This window comes from Macrosteles quadrilineatus, unplaced genomic scaffold (assembly GCF_028750875.1).
Source record: "Macrosteles quadrilineatus isolate MER2022 unplaced genomic scaffold, UCM_ALF_1.0 Scaffold_3__2_contigs__length_128488019, whole genome shotgun sequence".
NCBI lineage: Eukaryota > Metazoa > Arthropoda > Insecta > Hemiptera > Cicadellidae > Macrosteles > Macrosteles quadrilineatus.
The window spans coordinates 31,634,240-31,655,785 of NW_026542596.1; the positions used below are offsets into that span (position 1 = coordinate 31,634,240).

Genomic DNA, 21,546 nt, shown 5'->3' on the forward strand with positions numbered 1-21,546 from the left:
TATCATTGACAAAGTCTATTTGCATTTATCAAACCAAGTCTTAACATAAACAACAAAATACTCTTACAGGCCAAATATTACAACATTCACATTCTTTACCGAAATGAAAACCAAACTAAAGGACAATTTCTCCCAGTTTAAAATAATCATCCAGACTATAAAAAGGGTTTTGAAGTAGATAATTATGAAACATAGCCTTCAATTTGTTAATTGAATGAATATTTATATTATTTTTTACTGAATTATACACTTTAATTGATAAAATTATGTGGCAATTACTAGTTTTACTAAGGCGATGGGATTCTAACAGCGCAGTATTTTTAGAACGAGTGTTGTGACTGTGATTATTAAATTGAAGATATTCAGGGTTTTTTAATATATAAACAATCAGATCATAAATGTTCAGTAATCCTTGAACAAAATTATTAAATATCAGAATCAAGTTAACAATTATGTAAAGAATTGGTCATTCATTAAGCCAACTCACCCCATTAAGTAAACCAACCGCATAAAGTATATGTTGTCTAATGTGTTTACAATGTTTTCTATGGTATTTACCATTATTAATGAAATATCAATTTGTTAAATTATACCTTTGGTATCCAAAACTCTATGCTTGTAAATTAATTTTCTAACTATAAATTGCAAGAAGTCTCTAGTGTTATTAAAAAATACAGTACTATAAAAATATTTTGACATGAAACCACTTTTGCTTTAAACATTAAGTAGAACAATATTTCCAGGGGCTGAGGTACAGGTTTAGATTGATCAACGCAGGAGTACAGAACTGTCCCATAGATCTGGCTATTGACGGACATTCGCTAACTGTCATCAGCAGTGACGGTTCAGATGTGAAGCCAAAGACAGGTCAGTAGTCGTAGCTATTATAGAAATAGGCTATATCAAGTAGTAAGAACCAAGAAACGATCTTGATTCTTGAAATCTATTTGTTATCAACTAGAGGACCCATGCTGCTCCGCAGCATTGAAATAAATATCATATCCGAGAAATAATAGGAAAATTTATGATTTTTGATTGAGTAATACAGTACAATCCATAGCTCAAATGAACACCTATAATTTACTGATTATTTTGAGTCTAAAACATATAAAAACAAACAATACTGGAGCTATTGATTTTTAATCATAGAAAAACCTTATAAAATACCCCCGCTGCAGCAAACCTGCCGACTAAGCGAATTTCTATTTACCTGGATTGATTTTCAATTAATCTATTAAATTAACATTTATGTTTAACGAGTACCTAGGTTTGCTGCTACAGGGAAACTAATAAAGTGTGTTTTTATTAAAATATTATTAGCTTAGTATAAAATTCAAACAACAAACAAAACAATAAACAATTTAGTCCATTCCATTCTCAAAGATGGTTCATTTTTTTACCAACCGTTGCTACATTTTCATCTAAACATTTTCAGTGGATTCACTTGTGTCGTACGCCGGGGAGAGGTGGGACTTTGTGTTGGATGCTGATGCAGAGGTTGGCAACTACTGGATGCGCTTCACTGGACTGATGGACTGCGACGAGAGATTCACCAAGGCTCATCAATTGGCAATCCTGCGGTATGAAGGAGCCCCTGCAGAGGAGCCTCAAGGACCTGTCGGCTACAACGTACATCCAAAGAGGGAACTGGTAGGTCTATTGTCAACTGTAATGTTACTAGTTTACAAACATATGGGGATTGAGCTGGTCTCGTGGTAGAGCATGGGACTTCCGTCCAAGTGGTACTGGGTTCAGTCCCGCCAAATCACCAATGGATTTGATCTAAATGATGATGCAGGAACCCCTAGGTCTAGCCTGAAATAATGTGAAAAACAATCTTGGGCTAATAGAGCCTAGCATCCTAGGACAAAAAAAGTTTGAATCATATACAAGAGTGGTTTGCTTGCAAATGGTCCATTAAAATTGTTTTCAAAACCTAAAAAATAAACCTGTAGAAATTCAGCAACATTAAATAAACTTTCAGCAAATAATTGTCATAGTCTTCTGTAGCTTAAGCTGAAAATTGTAAAATGAACATGTATTCTTCCAACACTCAAAAATATTGTATGGTAATCGAAATTATGAAAATCCCAACATCTTTGTCTATATTCTGGTTCCTATTTTCTTGCACTCTTTAATGTTCCTTTAGACTTGTCCAAAACAGTCACAATGAGCTTCGATGTGCTGTTGCAATAAGAAGCTTGTACTCGCTTATAAAGATATTTTAATGTATTACAGTGAATAAATTGAGTTGGTTTGTGATTCTGATTCACGTTTGTACTGGACCCCCAAAATGTCCATCAAAGGTCATTACAAAAAATGGATACGTGAATACAAAAACAGCACTGAGTTTGAAGCATTTATTTTCTTGGGACTGATTCGCATTTGGAATAAAACATGGAAATCAATCATGACTATATTCTAGACTTTAAAATCCATTCTTTTTTCCTCAGCAACTGAACGCACTGAATGTAGCCTTGAAGGAGGAAGGGACGCTTAGCGTACCTCACCTCGAGGCCATGGATGAATCCTACGATGTAGCGTTGAAGCCAGAGGCAGACCAACAAGTCTACATAGCCTACGACTTCTATGCGAAGGACAATCCTCACTACCACAAGTCCAAACTGTACGGCTTCTCTGAAGGTAAGATCAATACTTCGTGATATCTGAAAAAATACCTGCAAGCAGCCAGGCACTGCCATTGAATTGACCAGTGCCGACAAAGTCTTGGGGACACAGTAGCGTACATGACTAAGTATGCGCTTGCATTCATCGATTGTTATAAAATAGCAGCCAATTTTTTTAGCTATCATCCAAAACCAGTGCAACTAGCTTAAGAATGAATACAAATTTTATCAAATTTGATCTTCAGAAAATTTGAGTTTTCATTTATTCGGTTTGTTATGCTTTCAGACACTCGAAATAGCATTTACTGTATTTCAATGAGGATAAAATATTTACTCTATCTATTAAATTGTTAATCACCTTTAAAATAGGTAGTTAATTAATTACCTTAAATAATTCATCATAATTTGTCTGTTGTCATTTATATGCTATAACTTTGCTGCAAATGTATGACAGAACCATCCAAATTGTTTTCGAATAGTGTCTCATATGTTACCTAAAAAAAAATTCACAATTCTGACTGTGCAAAAAACATATTTGAACAAATTGAAAAGATGCTAAAGAGCAATCCTTTAAAGTTGGATAGACATAAAGTATATTAGTGCATAAGTCACAAAGGTATATTTTTTTACGACATAATCTGATTGCAGTTTCCAAGAAGGAGCGTGTGTACACTCCACAGTTTAACGACATATCCATGAAATTGCCGCACTTCCCTCTACTCTCGCAATACCACAACATTGACCAGAACACATTCTGCGATCACCAGACACTCGCTAACTGCAACGCCACCTTCTGTCAATGTACCAACATCATCAATGTTCCGCTCGGCAACGTTGTCGAGATCATTCTCATCGATAAAGGTGAGTGGCGTATTAGTCTAATACGTAGTCTAATTTTACAGTATATGTTGAGTCGAAGAGTTAAGTTCCTGTTATCAATTAATGTAAGTTTCTGTCCCTAGACATTATTTAAGGTAATTGTCAAGTTCTTGTGCAATTTATTGAGGGTCAACCTTCAAAAAAACTTTAATTTTTACTTTCTCCCCCTATACCATAGTACGGTATATGGAGAAAGTATTGTTTTCGTCAACATTTTTGAGTTTGAGTTTTGAGTGGATATTTGTTTTGGGTCCCCCTGGACCGAAAAAAGTGGTTTTCGAAGTGATGTCTGTGTGTGTGTGTGTCTGGATGTGTACAGAGCTAGGGACTACACCTGTGGTCCGATTTCAATGAAATTTGGTATGTAGGTTCTAATCCATGGTATCTCCAAGCGTATTTTCATTTTTTTGAAATTTTGATTTTTAATGGGCATTTTCCAATAAAAACCCACAAACAACCTGAAAAATAGGATTTTCTCAAAAATGGCCCAAAACGATTTTGATAAAAATTTAGTATGTTGTAGCCCTTTAAATTCTGAACAAAATGGTACAAACCCCATCTGTGTAAAAATTACGGTACAAAAGTTATTGTAAATTATGATATTATCCCATAAAAACCCCATAAAATAACAAAAAATAGGATTTTAGAAAAAAATCCAGTTTTGATTCAACATAGTATGTTATGGTCCTTACAATTATGATAGTTTTTTAATTTTTTAGAAATTTTGATTTTTAATTGGGATTTTCCCATAAAACCCCATAAAATAACGGAAAAATAGGGTTTTCCCAAAAATGGCCTGAACGATTTGGATAAAAATTTAGTATGTTATAGTCCTTTACATTCTGAACAAAATGGTACAAATCCTATTTCTGTAAACATTACGGTTCAAAAGTTATTGTAAATTATGTTATTTTCCCATAAAAACCCCATAAAATAACAGAAAAATCGGATTTTCTCAAAAATTGCCTGAACGATTTTGATAAAAATTTAATGTTATAGTCCTTTAAATTCTGAAAAAATTGTACAAGTTATTGTAAATTATGTTATTTTCCCATAAAATAACAGAAAAATCGGATTTTCCCAAAAATGGCCTGAACGATTTTGATAAAAATTTAATGTTATAGTCCTTTAAATTCTGAAAAAATTGTACAAATCCCATTTCTGTATATTTACTCTCACCGCTTACCCATGACAAAGGTTGTTGACAAACTTATGGGAGAAAGTATGTGTCAGAATGCTGATACCGTTTATTTAGTTTTGTTACACAACTTTGAAATCATAATAAGTACTGTATTATTTAACACATACAAATTTACACATCCTGGAATATTTGTAAGTGTTATCTCAATGATATGATTATCCAAACCACCAACTGACCAATTAGTTTTGATAATTGACACTCTACTTTGGTAAAAAAATAAAACTTCAATAAAAACAAATCTTCATTTTGATTATGGCTTATGAGAGAGATTATTCAGAAAAACCATGTTTAATAGCAAACACAAAAATGGAACTGAAAAAATCAAATGGAAACTCAACAATAAATTATATAAGCGTTAATTATCCTTAAAACAAATATTCTAAATCAAATACCATAGCAAAACAATTTTGCTAATTTTGATAGTTTATACCCGCGGCTTTTTACTCTTGGTCAAGAAGTAGTGTATGTTAAAGGAAACTTGTTACTTTCAATCCAAAGCAGTTTTATCTAATTCTACAGGAGTCACGTACAACGCCAACCACCCGTTCCATCTTCACGGACACCCGTTCCGGGTAATAGGAATGGACAGGTTGGGTGAGACTGTTGACGTGGAAAAGGTGAAAGAGCTGGATCAAGCCAATATGCTTGTACGGAACTTCACCCGACCTCCCATCAAAGACACTGTCACGGTTCCCGATGGAGGATACACCATACTGAGAGTTCACGCTTCTAACCCGGGTAAGTTCTTGAAGTTTAATCATAAAAATTGTAATGCAACAATTTTATTTAACAAGTTACAAAGGCGATGGAGTTATGTGAGTATCTACCAATTACCAATGGCATGTTAAAAGAAGGTATTACAAACGCGTAAGTGGACCGAGGATCAAAGCTAACCCTCTCGCTGAAGACTGAGACGCTAACCACTAGGCTAGCAATTCACACCAAGGAAAAAACAGCTTTTTAACCTATATACTGAATACAATAAGGGGTTTCTCTGTTATATTCATTTTTAAGCTGTCTTACTAAACCGATTTTTACGATTCAGGAGTCATTATAAAGCTTATGATCTTGCGGAGTGATGGATGACCAAAGAGGTTATTTCCTTTAGGGCTTAGCCCCCTCTAGCGTTTGATTGTTTTTATAGTTAGCTTTCAAGGATTCAGTGAATGATGCTTTTGGAGTTAACATTACTACAACAACTTAATCCTAATATTCTCTTGACAGGTTACTGGCTGTTCCACTGCCATATAGAGTTTCATGTGGAGGTTGGAATGGCGCTGGTCTTAAAAGTCGGGGAACATTCTGATTTCGAACCAGTTCCAAAGAACTTCCCGAAATGCGGAGACTATTTCAGCGACATCGACAATCAACATAAGCCCAGAGCAGAAATTGACTTCCATCATGAAAACTCAATTGATTACAATGTAACATTGGGAGAGGTGGCTAAAGAAGATTCATTCATTTCATTCACTCATTGGTGGTCATCGTTCAATGGAACGTTCGCCTCAAGTTCTGCAGGAACAAATTCCTTCTCTTTGTTCTTAGTTACTCTGATCACAGTTCTAAGAATAGTCGTGCTTTAGAACTCAAGAAAATCTGACTGTTGTAAATATTATATTTATTTTTGTAAATATGTAAAAAACTGTTTTTACCATAGCTTTAAGGAAAGTGATATAGTTTGTAATAAAGAAACAGTATTTATTTTGAGATTTAAAACTGTGTTTTTTTTTCAATAATTTGAATTTGTCCTCCTTATCATTAAAGGAACACTTATGTAAGCTTTTGGTATTACTTTACAAAGGAACGAGATTTATGAGTATGAATACATGTTTTTTTTTCTTTCTGTTAAGGGTGCGGTTAAGTAGGGCTTCTAACGTGTGGGAATGGTGTTCTCACCCTGATTTTCCAAAAAAATGTTGTTTTAATAGGCGAACCCTGTTTTCTTGAGACGATGGTGTGTCTTCCCGCACTGCAAAATTTACGACTACGCCCCTGCGTAGAGGTAAATTTGAAAATATTAAAGACGTAATGAAACTTCATGGGAGGTGAAAATAATGTTTCTAGCCTGCTTCATTTTTTCAAGTGACATTTGTAACTTTAACAAAAAAAAAAGCTTTTTGGGAGAAAAAATAATGAACCCATTGTCATCACTAGTAATAATTCCGATGATTTAGTTTGTTCCAACCAAACAAAAGTAAGATATCTAGTTTACACACATGCTATGATTTTACACATTCCTTGTAAGGCCTCCTTATAAGAAAATTGATGACCAAAAACCTTCTACTTTCCTTAATAATGAAGGGAAATGTTATGCCAAATAAAAACTATGAACGCAAAACAATATCTTCTACGACTTCAAATTGTTTACAATCTTTGATTACAACATACTTTTTAAAAATAAATAAATTTGTTCAGCAATTTGCTTGATTAAATAAGGCAAATAATTTCTACTTGCAGTTGGTACAAAATATATTTATAAAATATCAATTAGAAGCTAAAATATTAAATATTTGTGTAGAGTAAATATATTACATTCTCAAACTACAAAATGAATTTTGCGCATTAACAACGAATAAAGCTGGGATAACTATTTACAAGAAACTTTTCCGTAGTCAGGATGAGACATATCTTTCATCATTTTCATGAGTCGTTCTTCTACTTGGTGGCTGTCCAACTGGGAAAGGTTGAGAGAAAAATTGCAGATCTTTTTAGTGATCGTGTTGAAAACATCTGATCGTTAAGTTAAGGAAATACCATTGTATACATCATTATTATTTCTAAAAAGGCTCTAAGTCTGACTTTCACAAAAGCATTGTATAATAGTATGTATCGTGACAATTAGAGTGGCAAGCAGGATGAACAGGCACACAAAAACCCTTCCCCATCTTCACATTTTTTGTTATGTTGTACGGTCACCTCAAAAACTAGGATTGCTTTCATAGCAGTTGAGCGATCATGTTTCATGATTTTCAATAAAGCATTAAATAAAAAATATTTATATATATAATACAAAATACAACTATTTTATCAATTTAACTTATCAGTTTCGCTCAGAACTATCAACATCTATAACAAGTTTCATAAGTAAAGATGTGGACATTACATACATATACATTGTATTGGTATTTTCCCTGTGTTTGCTTGGTAAGGTCATCTGTTAAACCCACGGTTCTGGTTGAACCCGACCTTGAACCTAAACCAATCAACATTTTCTCAAACTTGGCCAGATTTTGCAATCCAGGCAGAAATAATCCTGCATAGATCCATACGATTAGTAAAGGTGTAACTTTTTAAATACTTGTCTGCTTTGAGAATTGCACAAATATTTGTCACCTGAGAGGTTTGTTACTTATGAGGTTTTTTTATTTAATTTTGTACATTTAACATATTTATGAAAAGCATTGTTTTCAAGCAAGTGTTCTACATTCAGCTAATTCTGAAATTTTTCTTAATATGACACTCTTATGCGAATTTGGTATTTTCTTGTAAAACAAAAACGCAAAAAATACTTATCCTTCTTGGGCAATAATATACCCCAAGCCGTTGCCAACACAACAACCAATACAAGTGTGTTGCCAACACGATGATATCATGAAAAATGTTTCAAAGTAAATAATAAGAAAGCATGTTCAACATAGCCTATTTAGATAAAAATATTAATTTGAGAATACCTCGTTATTTAAAATTTCAGAATCAAGTAGTTGTTTTAATTCCCAATAACATAACATAAATGTTATTTATTGTAAACCTTATTTAGATACGTAAATCAAAACTGAAAAATACTGTACCTATTCCATCAGTGGTCGTTTCCAAATTGCGTCTTGAATGTAAACTTAAAGACTTTCTCTGTATTATTTGATTAGTGGTCATCATCAGAATTTTTTCCCTTTGTACTGTATTTAGATCGTGGATTGATTTTAACATCCTTATATAAAATACGTGAAGGTGATTTCTACGAAACACTACTTAATAATGGACGGATTTTTACAAACGACAGTATTTTTTGTGTAGACGCCAGCACTAATTCCTGTAATAAGATTTCTCGGGCTTTGCCCCACAGGCTATCAAAATCCCAATGCATTTCTTATGAAGAAAAGATTTTGTTTATTTAACAGACGAATAATTTTTATTAATTACAACTGTTCATAGCATACATATATGATACACACAAAAGCGTTCGTTTTCAGAGTGAGTTAGTTTTTTCGGTTTCAATAACTGGAGTGGAGTGAGCGTTCGTTTTCAGTTTTGATAACAACTGTAGTGGAGTGATTGATTACATTATTTTTGAGTTGAATATTTTAAGTAATCGGAAATTATGACTGTTATTCTTTTTAAAATAACGCATGGAATACTTTGCAGAGGCCAAATACCACCAAGGGTATCCATTGCCATGGGAGTAAGTAAGAGTATTGGTAACGTAGAAAATAAAAAAATTGTAAATTTAAAATTCCTATGTTATTCTAATGGAGAATATTGTAAAATGTTGTAGTTTGCTTCTTTATGGATATACTGTATTTTGATCAAACTTGGCAAATTTATTTATTTTATACTAAGCTATTATATTTTACTAAAAACACACTTTATTAGTTTCCTTGTAGCAGCAAACCTAGGTACTCGTTAAACCAAATGTTACTTAAATAGATTTAATTGAAAATCAATTCAGACAAATGGAAATTCGCTTAGTTGGCAGGTTTGCTGTGGCGGGGTATTTTACATTTACGTTGTTATTTTGTAACCATCATGGCAACCCATAAGGTGAATGTTTATATTTAAAATTTTAGAGTTTTAAATTATACATGCATTATCAAAAATTGAAATTGGTTTCGCCTTAGCTTTCCAAACATTTGACAAAACAACCTTGTTAAATTTGGCTACAATATGTTCAGCCGTTATTGAGTTAATGTGTTGGAAGGTTTCCATTGAAGTTGATCCCAAAGAGCTTCGCTTCGCTCCGCTCAATTAATTACTGTTGGATTAATAATAAAACTAGCATCTAATGGTGTGACTTTTAGTGTTGTTGGGAGTATTTCCCTCGTCCCTCCTACTCACCAAAGTAATTGACAAGACCTTACTCACCATCTTAATTGACAGGACCCTAATTATTTGTAAATAACACTTTTTTAGAAAGCTAATTTTAATTAATCTTTTTTTGAGAAAGGCAATATCTTCAATAAAGTGACTGGGATGGTGGCGTCGTCCTGTAATCCAGCTCACAAATTGTGGATATTTATGGGCATGCACTGTGGATGCGATGCTCCCTGGTGTGGATTAACGTCCGCACTAGTGAGTACTACGAATATCTGCAGTACTATCCTGATAATTAGACCAATTCGTTAATTACAAGGAAAAAATGTGGTTCGGATTCCACTATAAACTGTAGGTCCCAATGGCTGTTGTATGGGCCATTAATTAACAGCTGTGTCTAAAGAACATGTCGGCCTTAGTCACTAACAAGACTACAAGATCTATGGACTCATCCTACACTCATTCTTCACCCATATTTGGGTTAAAATTTGCACTTAGTGGCGTCCTCCCCTTAAATAATTGATTGATACCATCCCTAGCTCCCTACCTATAATTTTAACAAATAAAAGATAGGTAAACTGTGTCCCTGCCGAGTTGATCTTTGAGTTCAGTTATCAACAAAAGAGAAGAAGCACATGTTTAGGACAGAATTAACACCAACATCAAATTTCATGCCCTATGTTGTGACCAGCCATGTAATTTTATTTAACCATTATAACCTACTAAGTAATAATATTTAAGCTATAACTACAACTTTAAACTATGGAAGCCACTTACAATCCAGTTGTGAAGTATGAGTTAAAAGTGTTTAAAGGATACGACCCGCAAGAATCACATCATCTGATTTCTCATATGAAAACCGCACCTGAATTATGTTGCGCAGACATTTGTACTGAAGCCTGTAACAAGATAAACGTTTACAAAATCAGGAGCTAAATGAATTCTGATAGGCTATATCAATTAAACATGAGACTCAAGTTTTAAGGACATCAGACCATTTGTTACCATAGATCAACCATAGTAACAATACCAGAAACAATTAGCCTAGAGTATTAAAGGATTTGTTTTTCTTATTAAGTTTGGGTCTAAAAATCCAGTGATGTCACAGAAAATGTATAGAAGCTCAGTAAAATTGTTCAGTCATATCCAACTCAATGTTTTTTAAAAAAATTCTATAACAGGCTATTAAAAAATCACTTTTATTCTCTCTCCGAGGTTTTTTTTAGGAGAAGAACATTGTGTTTTTAGTTTGTAAGTTTACTGTATATCCATGCATATGTTTTATGACCTTAAATTGCTTAGATTCTTGACTATATTGCTGTAGAGTAGGCCTGTTCACAAAATGTAGGCGGTTAGAGGAGAAGCAATTCCATCCCCTCCATCTCACCCTAACTTTGAAACAATACCCAACAGCTGATCAGCTGATTAATGAATTAGGCTAAGATAAAAAATTGGTGGGAAACCAGGACACCTTCCCCTTGACCCACCTAAATACAAATATAATGTTTTCTATTCTTAATGTTGGTTTTACTGAAGCAGGCCTATCAAACTTACAGAAAGCTATGTATCCAAATTCAAATGTGCTACTCGGTACACAAAAGATAAAAGAAAACCTACTTTGTAACCAAATTTGCTAGATTTGAAACTTAAGTATTTTACATAACTTGCAGAATCTCTTTATATTTTTTTATTGTTATTTTATTTTAATCTCTTGTATTATTTGACAACATTAAATTGCTATACAGACAACGCCAAAGAACACAAAAAACACATACCGTACCGTATGCAGTATAAAAGGAAAAGTATTTTGTACTTGTCGGGAAAAAAGATATAACAGAAACTTTATTCAGCTTATAGGATTTGTTAAGGATAACAAAACAAATTTTAATTTTACTTACTTTGTTCTTTCTACCATTTCCTCATCATGAGAATTGAGTTTAGCTTTTGCAAGCAAAGTCAGCTGATTTTTTAAGTCAGATTTCTTTCTAAAAACAACCTCTTTGTGATGGTTGAAGTTCTCCTGAAATAAATACACTCTTTAACAAATAGAAACCCCAAATCAACCAACTTATTCAAATGAATTTTGACAACGAATTTACACAAATATGGGAAAACCACAATTTTTACCTCATAAAACCCCCGTTCCATGGTCCGATCATGCTGGTTCCCGAACTCGTTCCAATAAACGTAACGTAGGTTTACAGGTTTGTACCAAATTTCATCAAAAGCTGATCATTTTTGCTCGAGTTATGGTGCTAACAGACATATAAATATATGAATTTGAACGGATGGTGTTTTTGGCCTCTAGGGACCTCAAAACGAAAAAGTAAATCCATCCCGGGTCTAGGTCTTACCATGAGACCTACAGTAATAGCTTATTTCCTATATGGGAAATTTGCTAAAATTCCCTATATGGGAATTCGCTAAAAATCGGTGTCATCATGATATTCATATTTAGCAATAGCTTAAATACAGTAGACTCCTTCTTATCCGGACTCCTCGGGACCGAGGCCAGTCCAGATAACGGTTTTTCCAGTTAAACGGACGTCCCCAAAAACTTGTTGAAACGGACCGTTTAAATGCATAGATACTGTATACAGTATTTTACTTAAATTTAGGAGAGCATTGTATTTAAACACGTGATCAGTGGTATAAAATCTTATTTCATATTTACGCCAACCCAAATTCAAATAGTAAATATTTCATTTCAACCAAGTAAGTAAATGTTTGTAGCAAACGTATTGACTGTTTACAATTAACACATGTTCTTCTTCTCACTTTTAATTTCTGTCAACAGCTGGAGTTTCATAACAATTTTTGTTTCCCATGTTAATCTTATAGAGAAATTTGAAAATTTACAGAGCCCCAGGGCCTCACTCTCTAATTATTTCCATAAAAAGAAAGTTTCCTGAACAACTTCACGTTACGCTCTTCCCAATGACGCCAAAAACATGTCAATCGGTTCAGTAGTTTTGGAGGAGTAATTGTCACAAAAAAACCTGCTTGCGTATTAAATAAGTACTAGTGTCGCTGTTGCTTGAATTCGAGCAATTACTAAGTATTACAGGCGTTATTTTAAAAGGAATAACAGTCATTCTGAACACTTTAAAAGATTCAACTCAAAGATTATGAAAATACTCTTAAGATGTACATAACAGATCGATATAATCAACATTTCTTGTAAATATCTTATCATTTTTCAAAAGCTGATTTTTTTTAAAGCTTGTTTTTTAGTGTTTTTTACAAATAGCCTTACTCATAGCTGCAGAATGTCCATATAAATTATAAAAAAAACATTGTTTCTGTTTCTTCTCCTTGGTGGTGTTCTATGACTTTCCTATGTTTCCATAGGAAACAAATCATCTCAAATTCAAAATTCAAATTCTTTATTTACTCATCACATCTCTTTCATTTCATTTTTTTTTTTTTTTTTTTTTTTTTTATGATTAATAAGAAATGCAGCACAGTGTTAATTTTACACTGGATTTTCTTTATAGTATATCAATTTGATTGTGGAATTGGTTGTTAACATAGGTTCTGCAATTTTTTACATCAACAATATATTTTCAACTCCTTTAACAGGGTAGGGGGTGGGGGTGACATATTTTTTTCAATTTTCAATAACAACCCCTAGGGTCAATCCATTTCAAGTGGTCCAAAGGTGGTTGCTTCATGATATTTGTTTTTTTTTCATATTTTTATCCTTGAAAGTACATGTCATAAGAAGTACAAAAATACAATTATTTTATTTTTATTATTTTTTCCAACCGTATGGCGGCCATTTTCTCTTTGCTCGAATGCCCGTTTTCAGCGATTTCAGAGTTCTGCGTCAAATTAAATATCTCCGCTTCTACAAATCCTAGAACATTGAAATAAAAACCAATCTCTTCAGAAAGATCTAAACTTTAATATGGTAATATAATTATGCACTTTAAACTAAATATGTAGGTCTAATTACCTGTTTGAAGTTTGATGAGACGGTGTTACGAAAATTGATTTTTAACATTTTTTTTTACATAAAGGCAACTGACTATGTGTTTGTTATTTTTTTATTTGATAGTTGTATATGTGTACTCCAAATTCTCAAAGTTTCAAGTTGTGGACTTGCATAGGGTCTTAAATAAAAGATTTCAAAATCTTAAAATTTTTGAAAATTTCAAATTTTGATGTTTAATATCTCTGTTGGGCATGAAAATAAAAATTTCAAATTTGGCTCAGATTTAGTACTAAGTAAGAGCATTATTCTGTAAAAATTTTATTTTGTGGACTCAACTGGTTTCAAAGTTGTGAAACGTTGAAAGTACTAAAATAAGCATTAGACCTGTAATAGCGTAGGAAGCATATAACACACTATCGAAGTATTTTTAAATAATCTTATATTTAAATAAATATTATATTGCCCTGTTGTATAGTTTTCCATGAAAAATAAACTCAACCTTAGTAAGTAATATTTAAAAAAAGTTCCCTAATTTGTTATGTAAAACCAGACAATTTGTTTTTAGCATAAACCCATTGCTTTGCGTCTTGAAGGCTATAGAGCATCATTAAACTTTTTTTATCCAAACAAGTCAGTCACAAGTACTAATAGCTGTGTCAGGACATAAAAGTTGCATGCAGGGACATGAAACTATCATGCAGGGACATGAAACTATCATGCAGGGACATGAAACTATCATGCAGGGACATGAAACTATCATGCAGGGACATGAAACTTTCCTGTCTGGACATGCAACTTTCGTGTCTGGACAAGTGTAGTCTGAGCTGTGCTATGATAAATGGTCAGTCTCATTTCATCTGCCAATGCATTAGGATGTGTAGTGCCATTTAGCTTGAAACAGTTTTTTTATGTCTTGGTTAATTCTTAAGTATGGAGTGTTGTGTTGGAAAATATATTAAAGAAGAGTGTCATAAGAGTGTCTATGGAGATGTACCTAAAGAAATCAAAGCAATTAGTGACTATAGTGATAGTGAGCAACAAATGTTAAAGTTCAGAACAAGTAATAGCCTAGAAAATATATGTAAGTACCATGAAATCAAATTTTTAGACAAATACTTTCATCTTTATGGCAGAACATGTTGTGATCCCCTAAGACATCATAAAAAACCTGTAAAAAAGAGCTTAAGGGAAATAACTTTATCACACTTATCCAGACCAAAAAGTACTGAAGTGAACCTCATACCAGGGAAAGCATTATGCTCAACCTGTAATAAGAAACTTTTTAAGATCACTGACAATGGAGATGAAGATCCTTTAGACAGTTTAAACGATCCAAATTTTGAAAATCCAGAAACGATTCATGTTGTCGATCAGACTTGTTCTGCTTTAGGTATATCACCAGCCTCTAAGATTAGAAAATTAAGTTCAGACAAAAGGCCAAGTGCCATTGAAGCCAAAATAGGTAAAATTTCCGAAACTTTAAAAAGGAAATTGTATGCTAATCTAGATGAAGACCTTGAGTGTTTAGCTGACCCTTTACAAATTCAAAATGAAAACCAATTTGACTGTAATGAGTGTGAGGAACTTATACTTAAGTTGAAAGAAAAATGTCAGGTTTCCAACAAAGAAGAAAAAATTAAAATAATAAGTTTATTACCACCTTCATGGTCAAGAAACAAAATTAGCGAAGAATTTAAAGTTTCGGAACGTCTGGTCAAACTTGCTAGAGACCTAACTAAAAAGCAAGGTATTATGCCTGACTTATCTAAAAGAAAAAGTAGTAAGACTCTTTCTTCAGAAACAATCAGAAAAGCTACAGAATTCTATTTGTGTGAAGAAAATAGTAGAATTTGTCCAGGTAAAAAAGATTGCGTGGCTGTTCGTATTGATGGAAAATTGGAGCATAAACAAAAACAGCTCCTTTTGTGTAATTTGAATGAGCTATTCGTTAAGTTTAAGGAAACTTATCCAGATATTAAAATTGGTCGCTCCAAATTTTGTGAACTGCGACCCAAGTGGTGTATAATAGCAGGAGCTTCAGGAACACACAGTGTCTGTGTTTGTTCCTATCACCAAAACATTAAGCTTATGATAGACGGAGCAAAACTTAATGTTAATTACAAAGATTTGATGGAAGCATTAGCGTGTGATGTAAATAAGTATGAATGTATGATGGGTGAATGTGAGGAATGTGGAGATGAAAACGCACTTGTAAATACATTTTTAGAGTCAGATGAAATAAATGAAATGCCTGATGATATAGTTTACAAACAATGGGTCACTGTTGACCGTGCAGAGATGGTCACAGTGACAAAGCCTCGAGAAGAGTTTTTTGAATCACTCGTAAGGAAAGTGAATGAGTTAAAAGCCCACCACTATGTTTCCAAAATTCAGTCAGCCTCATTTAAAGACACAAAGGGTTCTCTGACCAAGGAAGAGTGTGTCGTTGTAGCCGACTTCTCTGAAAATTTTAGTTTCGTGGTACAAGATGAGATCCAGAGTTTTCACTGGATTAACAAACAGGCTACCGTACACCCCTTTGTCTATTACTATATTGATGAAGACTCTGGACTGGTAAAAAACCGTAGCCTTTGCGTCATAAGCAACCATCTGCAGCACAACACAGCAGTAGTCCATACGTTTCAAAAATATCTTATTGAAGACATAAAAAATAATGTGCCTGCCATCAAAAAGATTATATATTTCACTGATGGATCAAGTAGCCAGTACAAAAACAAAAAAAACTTTCTAAATCTATGCTACCATGAAAATGATTTTGGAGTTCCAGCTGAGTGGCATTTCTTCGCTACTGCGCACGGAAAAAATGCTTGCGATGGTGTAGGCGGCACTACAAAGAGGGAAGTGACAAAAAAGAGTCTACAATGTACTACTGACAACCAAATTTTGAATGCAAAGGATATGTTTGACTTTTGTTCAAAAAGCCTTAAAGGTATTCAATACGTTTATGTAGACAGTGAAGAAGTGGTAAAAAATGAATTAGAGCTACAAGTTCGATTCAAAGGATGTTTACTAATTCCCGGAACACGATCCTTTCATAGATTTGTACCTGTAGCGGAAAACAAGGTAGAGTGTTTTAAAACATCAAAATGCTTAAAATCTTTTGAGATGCTGACATCAAAGAGTGTTTCATTTCATTTGGAGGAAGACGATATTGTTGCCTGCATATATGATAAACAATGGTGGATTGGAAAGATACAATCTGTAAGCCTGGAACACAATGATTATTTTGTTCACTTTTTTTAACCTTCTGGACCACGAACTTCATTCAAATTAAGCATGAGAGATGAAGCATGGGTCCCCTTAAGTAATGTATTGAGAAAGCTCACACCATTAGAGCTTACCACAGCAACAGGGCGGACCTACAATATTACACAAGCATTGTGTGATGAAATTTCACAGCTCCTCAATGCCATGTAGATATAAAAATGAAAGTAAGTTAATTATCATGTAATACTACATTTATTTTCGTATTATAAGAGAAGACATACTGAAAATATGTATATATATAATATTACAGCGTTAGGTTTGTTATACTTGTTTTAGGACTTTTCAATATAACTTTGGAACCAGTTGAGTCCACAAAATAAAATTTATACAGGATAATACTCTTACTTAGTACTAAATCTGAGCCAAATTTGAAATTTTTATTTTCATGCCCAACAGAGATATTAAACATCAAAATTTGAAATTTTCAAAAATTTTAAGAATTTGAAAATTTTTATTTAAGACCCTATGCAAGTCCACAACTTGAAACTTTGAGAATTTAGAGTACATATATACAACTATCAGATAAAAAAATAACAAACACATAGCCAGTTGCCTTTATGTAAAAAAAAATGTTAAAAATCAATTTTCGTAACGCCGTCTCATCAAACTTCAAACAGGTAATTAGACCTACATATTTAGTTTAAAGTGCATAATTATATTACCATATTAAAGTTTAGATCTTTCTGAAGAGATTGGTTTTTATTTTAATGTTCTAGGATTTGTAGAAGCGGAGATATTTAATTTGACGCAGAACTCTGAAATCGCTGAAAACGGGCATTCGAGCAAAAAGAAAATGGCCGCCATACGGTTGGAAAAAATAATAAAAATAAAATAATTGTATTTTTGTACTTCTTATGATTTGTACTTTCAAGGATAAAAATATGAAAAAAAAATAAAAATCATGGAGCAACCAATTAATTTATTTCTGGACCACTTGATATGGATTGACCCCCTATTGAGTGAACCCCAGCCTAAATGGCGGCTATTCCAAAATTTAATTTTTGTAAAAAAGCATCCATTTTGGAATACCGCCATTTTGGCTAAGGGTGAGATATTCACCTCGGATTTGCGTCATTGTGTTTCTTTTGACAAACCCTTCAAAATGAGGGGTCACTCAATAGAGGTTGCTATTTGAAAACAATAAGTTACCCCCTACCCTGTTAGGGGGGTTAAAAAATATTTTTGACGTAAAAAATTGACGAACCTTAGTTAACAATTATTGCCACAAACAGAATATTTCTATCTATTTCGGTTTTAAAAATACAGATTTGTTTCAATACTTAATTTACACACTTTATAAAATCCAATGTAGGCTATGTTTGTTTGTCCTTTATGTACTCCGAAACCGCTCGACAGATTGTAATGAAACGTTCAGGCATTATTAAGTATTATTCAAGAATGGTTTGTGTGAAGTTTGGTGCAGATCCGACAAAAGGGCTCCACCCCAGTGGCTCTGGAGCTTCCCATGTTAATCTTAGGAGTACCTACTAATATTTAAATGGAATTAAAGAATCTTAACTGCTGGTTCAACTAAACAGTTTGATTACCTATGTGATGTTCAATAGCATTAAAAAGTTAATAGATTTACCAACAGGGTGCAGCGCTATTTTTTTTTAAATTTATGACAACAGTTAATTTGCAACCAAAAGGTGAGTGAGCGTAGCGAACGAACTAAAACTTTAACCTGGAGGCGAGTTAGCGTAGCGAATGAGCTAACCTGAAGGCAAGTAAGCGCAGCGAACGAGCTCCAACCTAAAGGTGAGTGAGCGTAGCGAACGTTCAACGAACTTCAACCAGGACGTAATTAAGCAATGCGAACGAGCTCATCTTAATAATAAACGAGCATTCGACATAAAACCACATTAGGACAGGACGACGTCTGTCAGGCCAGCTAGTAGACCTATAGATGAGAGTATTATCAATTGAAATAACTTTTACACTTTGATACTATAAAAACTTACCACTTTTTTTCTGAGTCTTTCATGTTCTTCCCTTAGTGTGTCAATATTTTCACAGTGACCAGAGAGTGCAACTTTAACTTCATTCAACTCTTGTTTTAGCTTTTTCCTCGTGTTTTGTAACTCTAAAAAATATTGATTAGGCTAATTTAAATTTCCAAGTAGCCTACCTTTAACACCTAAGTCTCGGACCATACTTTTCACCACACTACCAGCAACAATTAATATACAGAGTTTAAGTAAAACACAACCCATACATTTACAATCACAATACTGGGACGGGTCGTCGTACTGTAATCCAGCTACTAAGAGGTCACGAATTGTGGATATGGATATGCCTATTGGCACTGTGGATGCAATAGGCTTTTCCCTGGTGTGGATTAACGTCCACACTAGTGAATACTACGACTATCGGCAGTACTATCCTGATAATTAGACCAATTAGTTAATTAGAAGGGAAAAAATGGGGTTCTGATTCCACTATAAACTGTAGGTCCCTTAGTTGCCGTTGGATGTATATGGGCGATTAATTAACAGCTGTGTCCAAGGAACATGTCACCCTTAGTCACTAACAAGACTTGAAGATTGCGCCAATCATCTCCATTCATACTTGGCTTAAAATACCTACATTCGTATGGTCGCCTTTTTAGAATAAAGTATTAAGTATTAACTGTTTAAGTATTAATTCTACACTTTTTAATACATTTTTCAATTTTAAAAAAAGCATTGTGGTGTAGGCCTAATGTTATGAAACCTTTTCAGGATTAATTGTGAAAATGTAACGTAGCCTAACTTACATGTGCCCATCCATACATGTCTAGAGTTTATGTATAAGTTAAGGTTTAGAAGTTAAGCGCATCTTCATTGAGATCCTACCTATTAAAGAAACTTAGGATTTATTATGACTTTATAAAAACGTGCCAATTAAGGGTGCTTGGTAAATTTACTGGACTACAGCTGATTTTATATTGATCCCATTCTGTAAACAACAAATTTCTGGTCAGTAAAGAGAACAGAAACCAGCTACTTACTGGCAGTGTAAAGAATGATCGTGTTGAGGATTTGGCTAACACCAATTGCTGAAAACTTGTATAACAATCATCACACACACAGGCCTACCAAGTACCTATCTATTCTCTACTGTAGATTGAATACGTCTGACTGGTTTGAAATACAGTATTTATGCGAACCACATTAAAAGGGTAACTTGCCGTATCAACTATTTCTTTCCTATTTATCACGTAGTCCTCGCCACAATCCTCGGATCGGGGAGTCGTCAGATTTCTTCCCTCTTGGAGGGGTCTTGAAGAAGTTGCTCATTTGAGGTGTTGGTATGTGTGCTGTTCTATGTAATCTGTGGTTTTGTAATATGGCCTGTTTTATTAAGTATTCTTTGAATTTTTTTGTGAAGCTGTTGATTGTGGTTGTTGATTTTATATGTTCTGGTAATAATTATAATAAGTTAATATGTACCTGAGTTGATGGGTGTATTGCTGGTTTTTTTGTAGTCGGTGTTGCTTTGTGTTGATGTTGTGATTGTTTCGGGTGTTGTAAGGTGTGTATGTCTGATCGTGGGGTGAGGGATGTTTTTTTTGGCTAGGAGTATTGTGTCAAATATATACTGGGAGGTTGTTGTTAGGATTTTGAGTTTGATGAAAAGGGGTTTGCAGTGTTCTAGGTAGTGTAGTCTCAGGATTGTACTCTTTTGTATGGTTAAGATATTTTCAATGTTGTAATTTTCAATATAACTTAAGTTAGTGTTTATAAAAAAAAAATTGAAATCTTACGTACAAAATCTGATATTTAATCATACCTACTTGCATGCATACCTTTAAGTTTACTATTGTTGATCGACTCTTTAGGCTTTGCTGTCAGTAAACTTAATATTGAATCATGATACAAACTTTCAATTCTTAATGCAACTTCTAAGGAGTCATGGACAATTTCGCCCTTAGGACTAGGCCTATTACTCGTCATTCTGAAAAATGTAGGCCTACTGTTTATTTTTAAGCTGTCTAGTTGGGTTATTTGTAAAGAGTGTAGGCTAGCTACAAATAAAATAACTTAATAGGTAAGTTACTAAGTCCGAAATTAGTCTCTGACACTGGGTGTTTCGGTGTTTCTGAACAGTTAAGGTTAGGTAATGCAGACACTTAAAACAAACATTAAGAGGCTTCCATTTTAAATTGAAATAAGTTATTACAATTACAAACAACTACCACTCAGCCGCATATACATCTAGAAACTCACAAGTCACCACAACCCACGAACACATCAAAGCACATAGCACAAAAGTAAATACACCATACAATTAATTATTGTTTCACTGTTTGTTTTCAATTTCAAAACAAATAACGGAGAAATTCGAAATACCGCCAATACCGGTCCGCGGCAAACAAACGGATTGATGAATGATTGAAATTGAAACACTGAAACTGAACTAGTGAGAGTGAGAGAAGCTCAAGCTGAGCTTAGCGAGCAACAGCCACCTACCTAAAGGTGGCCTTGGACTTGGACTGGACTCAAAGCTATCTTCCTTCTGTTCCTTCAAAATCTAGTTAGTTTGGGAATGGAATGAGGGTTGGGATGATGACTGAACCAAAACCGAACTGGGAAAGACTGAACTGGAGA

The 21,546-nt window shown here is 33.7% G+C and overlaps 2 protein-coding genes across 4 annotated transcripts in view; one reads left to right on the plus strand and one right to left on the minus strand.

Moving 5' to 3' along the window:
- The window catches only part of LOC128990701 (uncharacterized), a 43,925-nt gene extending 37,535 nt beyond the window's left edge, over positions 1 to 6,390 (plus strand). For all 3 annotated transcript variants that reach the window (XM_054413222.1, XM_054413223.1, XM_054413224.1), the window contains exons 7-12: positions 744 to 867; positions 1,436 to 1,650; positions 2,454 to 2,643; positions 3,276 to 3,488; positions 5,227 to 5,445; positions 5,932 to 6,390. In XM_054413222.1, the coding sequence (XP_054269197.1) occupies positions 744 to 867; positions 1,436 to 1,650; positions 2,454 to 2,643; positions 3,276 to 3,488; positions 5,227 to 5,445; positions 5,932 to 6,290 (1,320 nt within the window). In that variant the 3' untranslated portion in view covers positions 6,291 to 6,390. The remainder of the gene's footprint in view (positions 1 to 743; positions 868 to 1,435; positions 1,651 to 2,453; positions 2,644 to 3,275; positions 3,489 to 5,226; positions 5,446 to 5,931) is intronic.
- Positions 6,391 to 7,169: 779 nt separating this feature from the next.
- Positions 7,170 to 21,170, minus strand: LOC128990627 (uncharacterized). Its single transcript, XM_054413100.1, has 5 exons — positions 20,745 to 21,170; positions 18,919 to 19,040; positions 11,631 to 11,752; positions 10,552 to 10,631; positions 7,170 to 7,437 (listed from the first exon to the last, which is right to left on the minus strand). The coding sequence occupies exons 1-5, from the start codon at positions 20,890 to 20,892 to the stop codon at positions 7,295 to 7,297; spliced, it is 615 nt and encodes a 204-aa protein (XP_054269075.1). The 5' UTR covers positions 20,893 to 21,170; the 3' UTR covers positions 7,170 to 7,294.
- Between the last annotated feature and the right edge of the window lie 376 nt (positions 21,171 to 21,546).

Bases quoted from the DNA above. Each gene is read 5' to 3' on its own strand.
- LOC128990627 (XM_054413100.1), bottom strand. From the start codon at position 20,892: ATGACGAGTAATAGGCCTAGTCCTAAGGGCGAAATTGTCCATGACTCC. The intron at 19,041-20,744 runs GTATGCATGCAA...AATATTTTTTAG, and splicing joins CAACAATAGTAAACTTAAAG to AGTTACAAAACACGAGGAAA. The intron at 11,753-18,918 runs GTAAGTTTTTAT...TATTTATTTCAG, and splicing joins AAAGACTCAGAAAAAAAGTG to GAGAACTTCAACCATCACAA.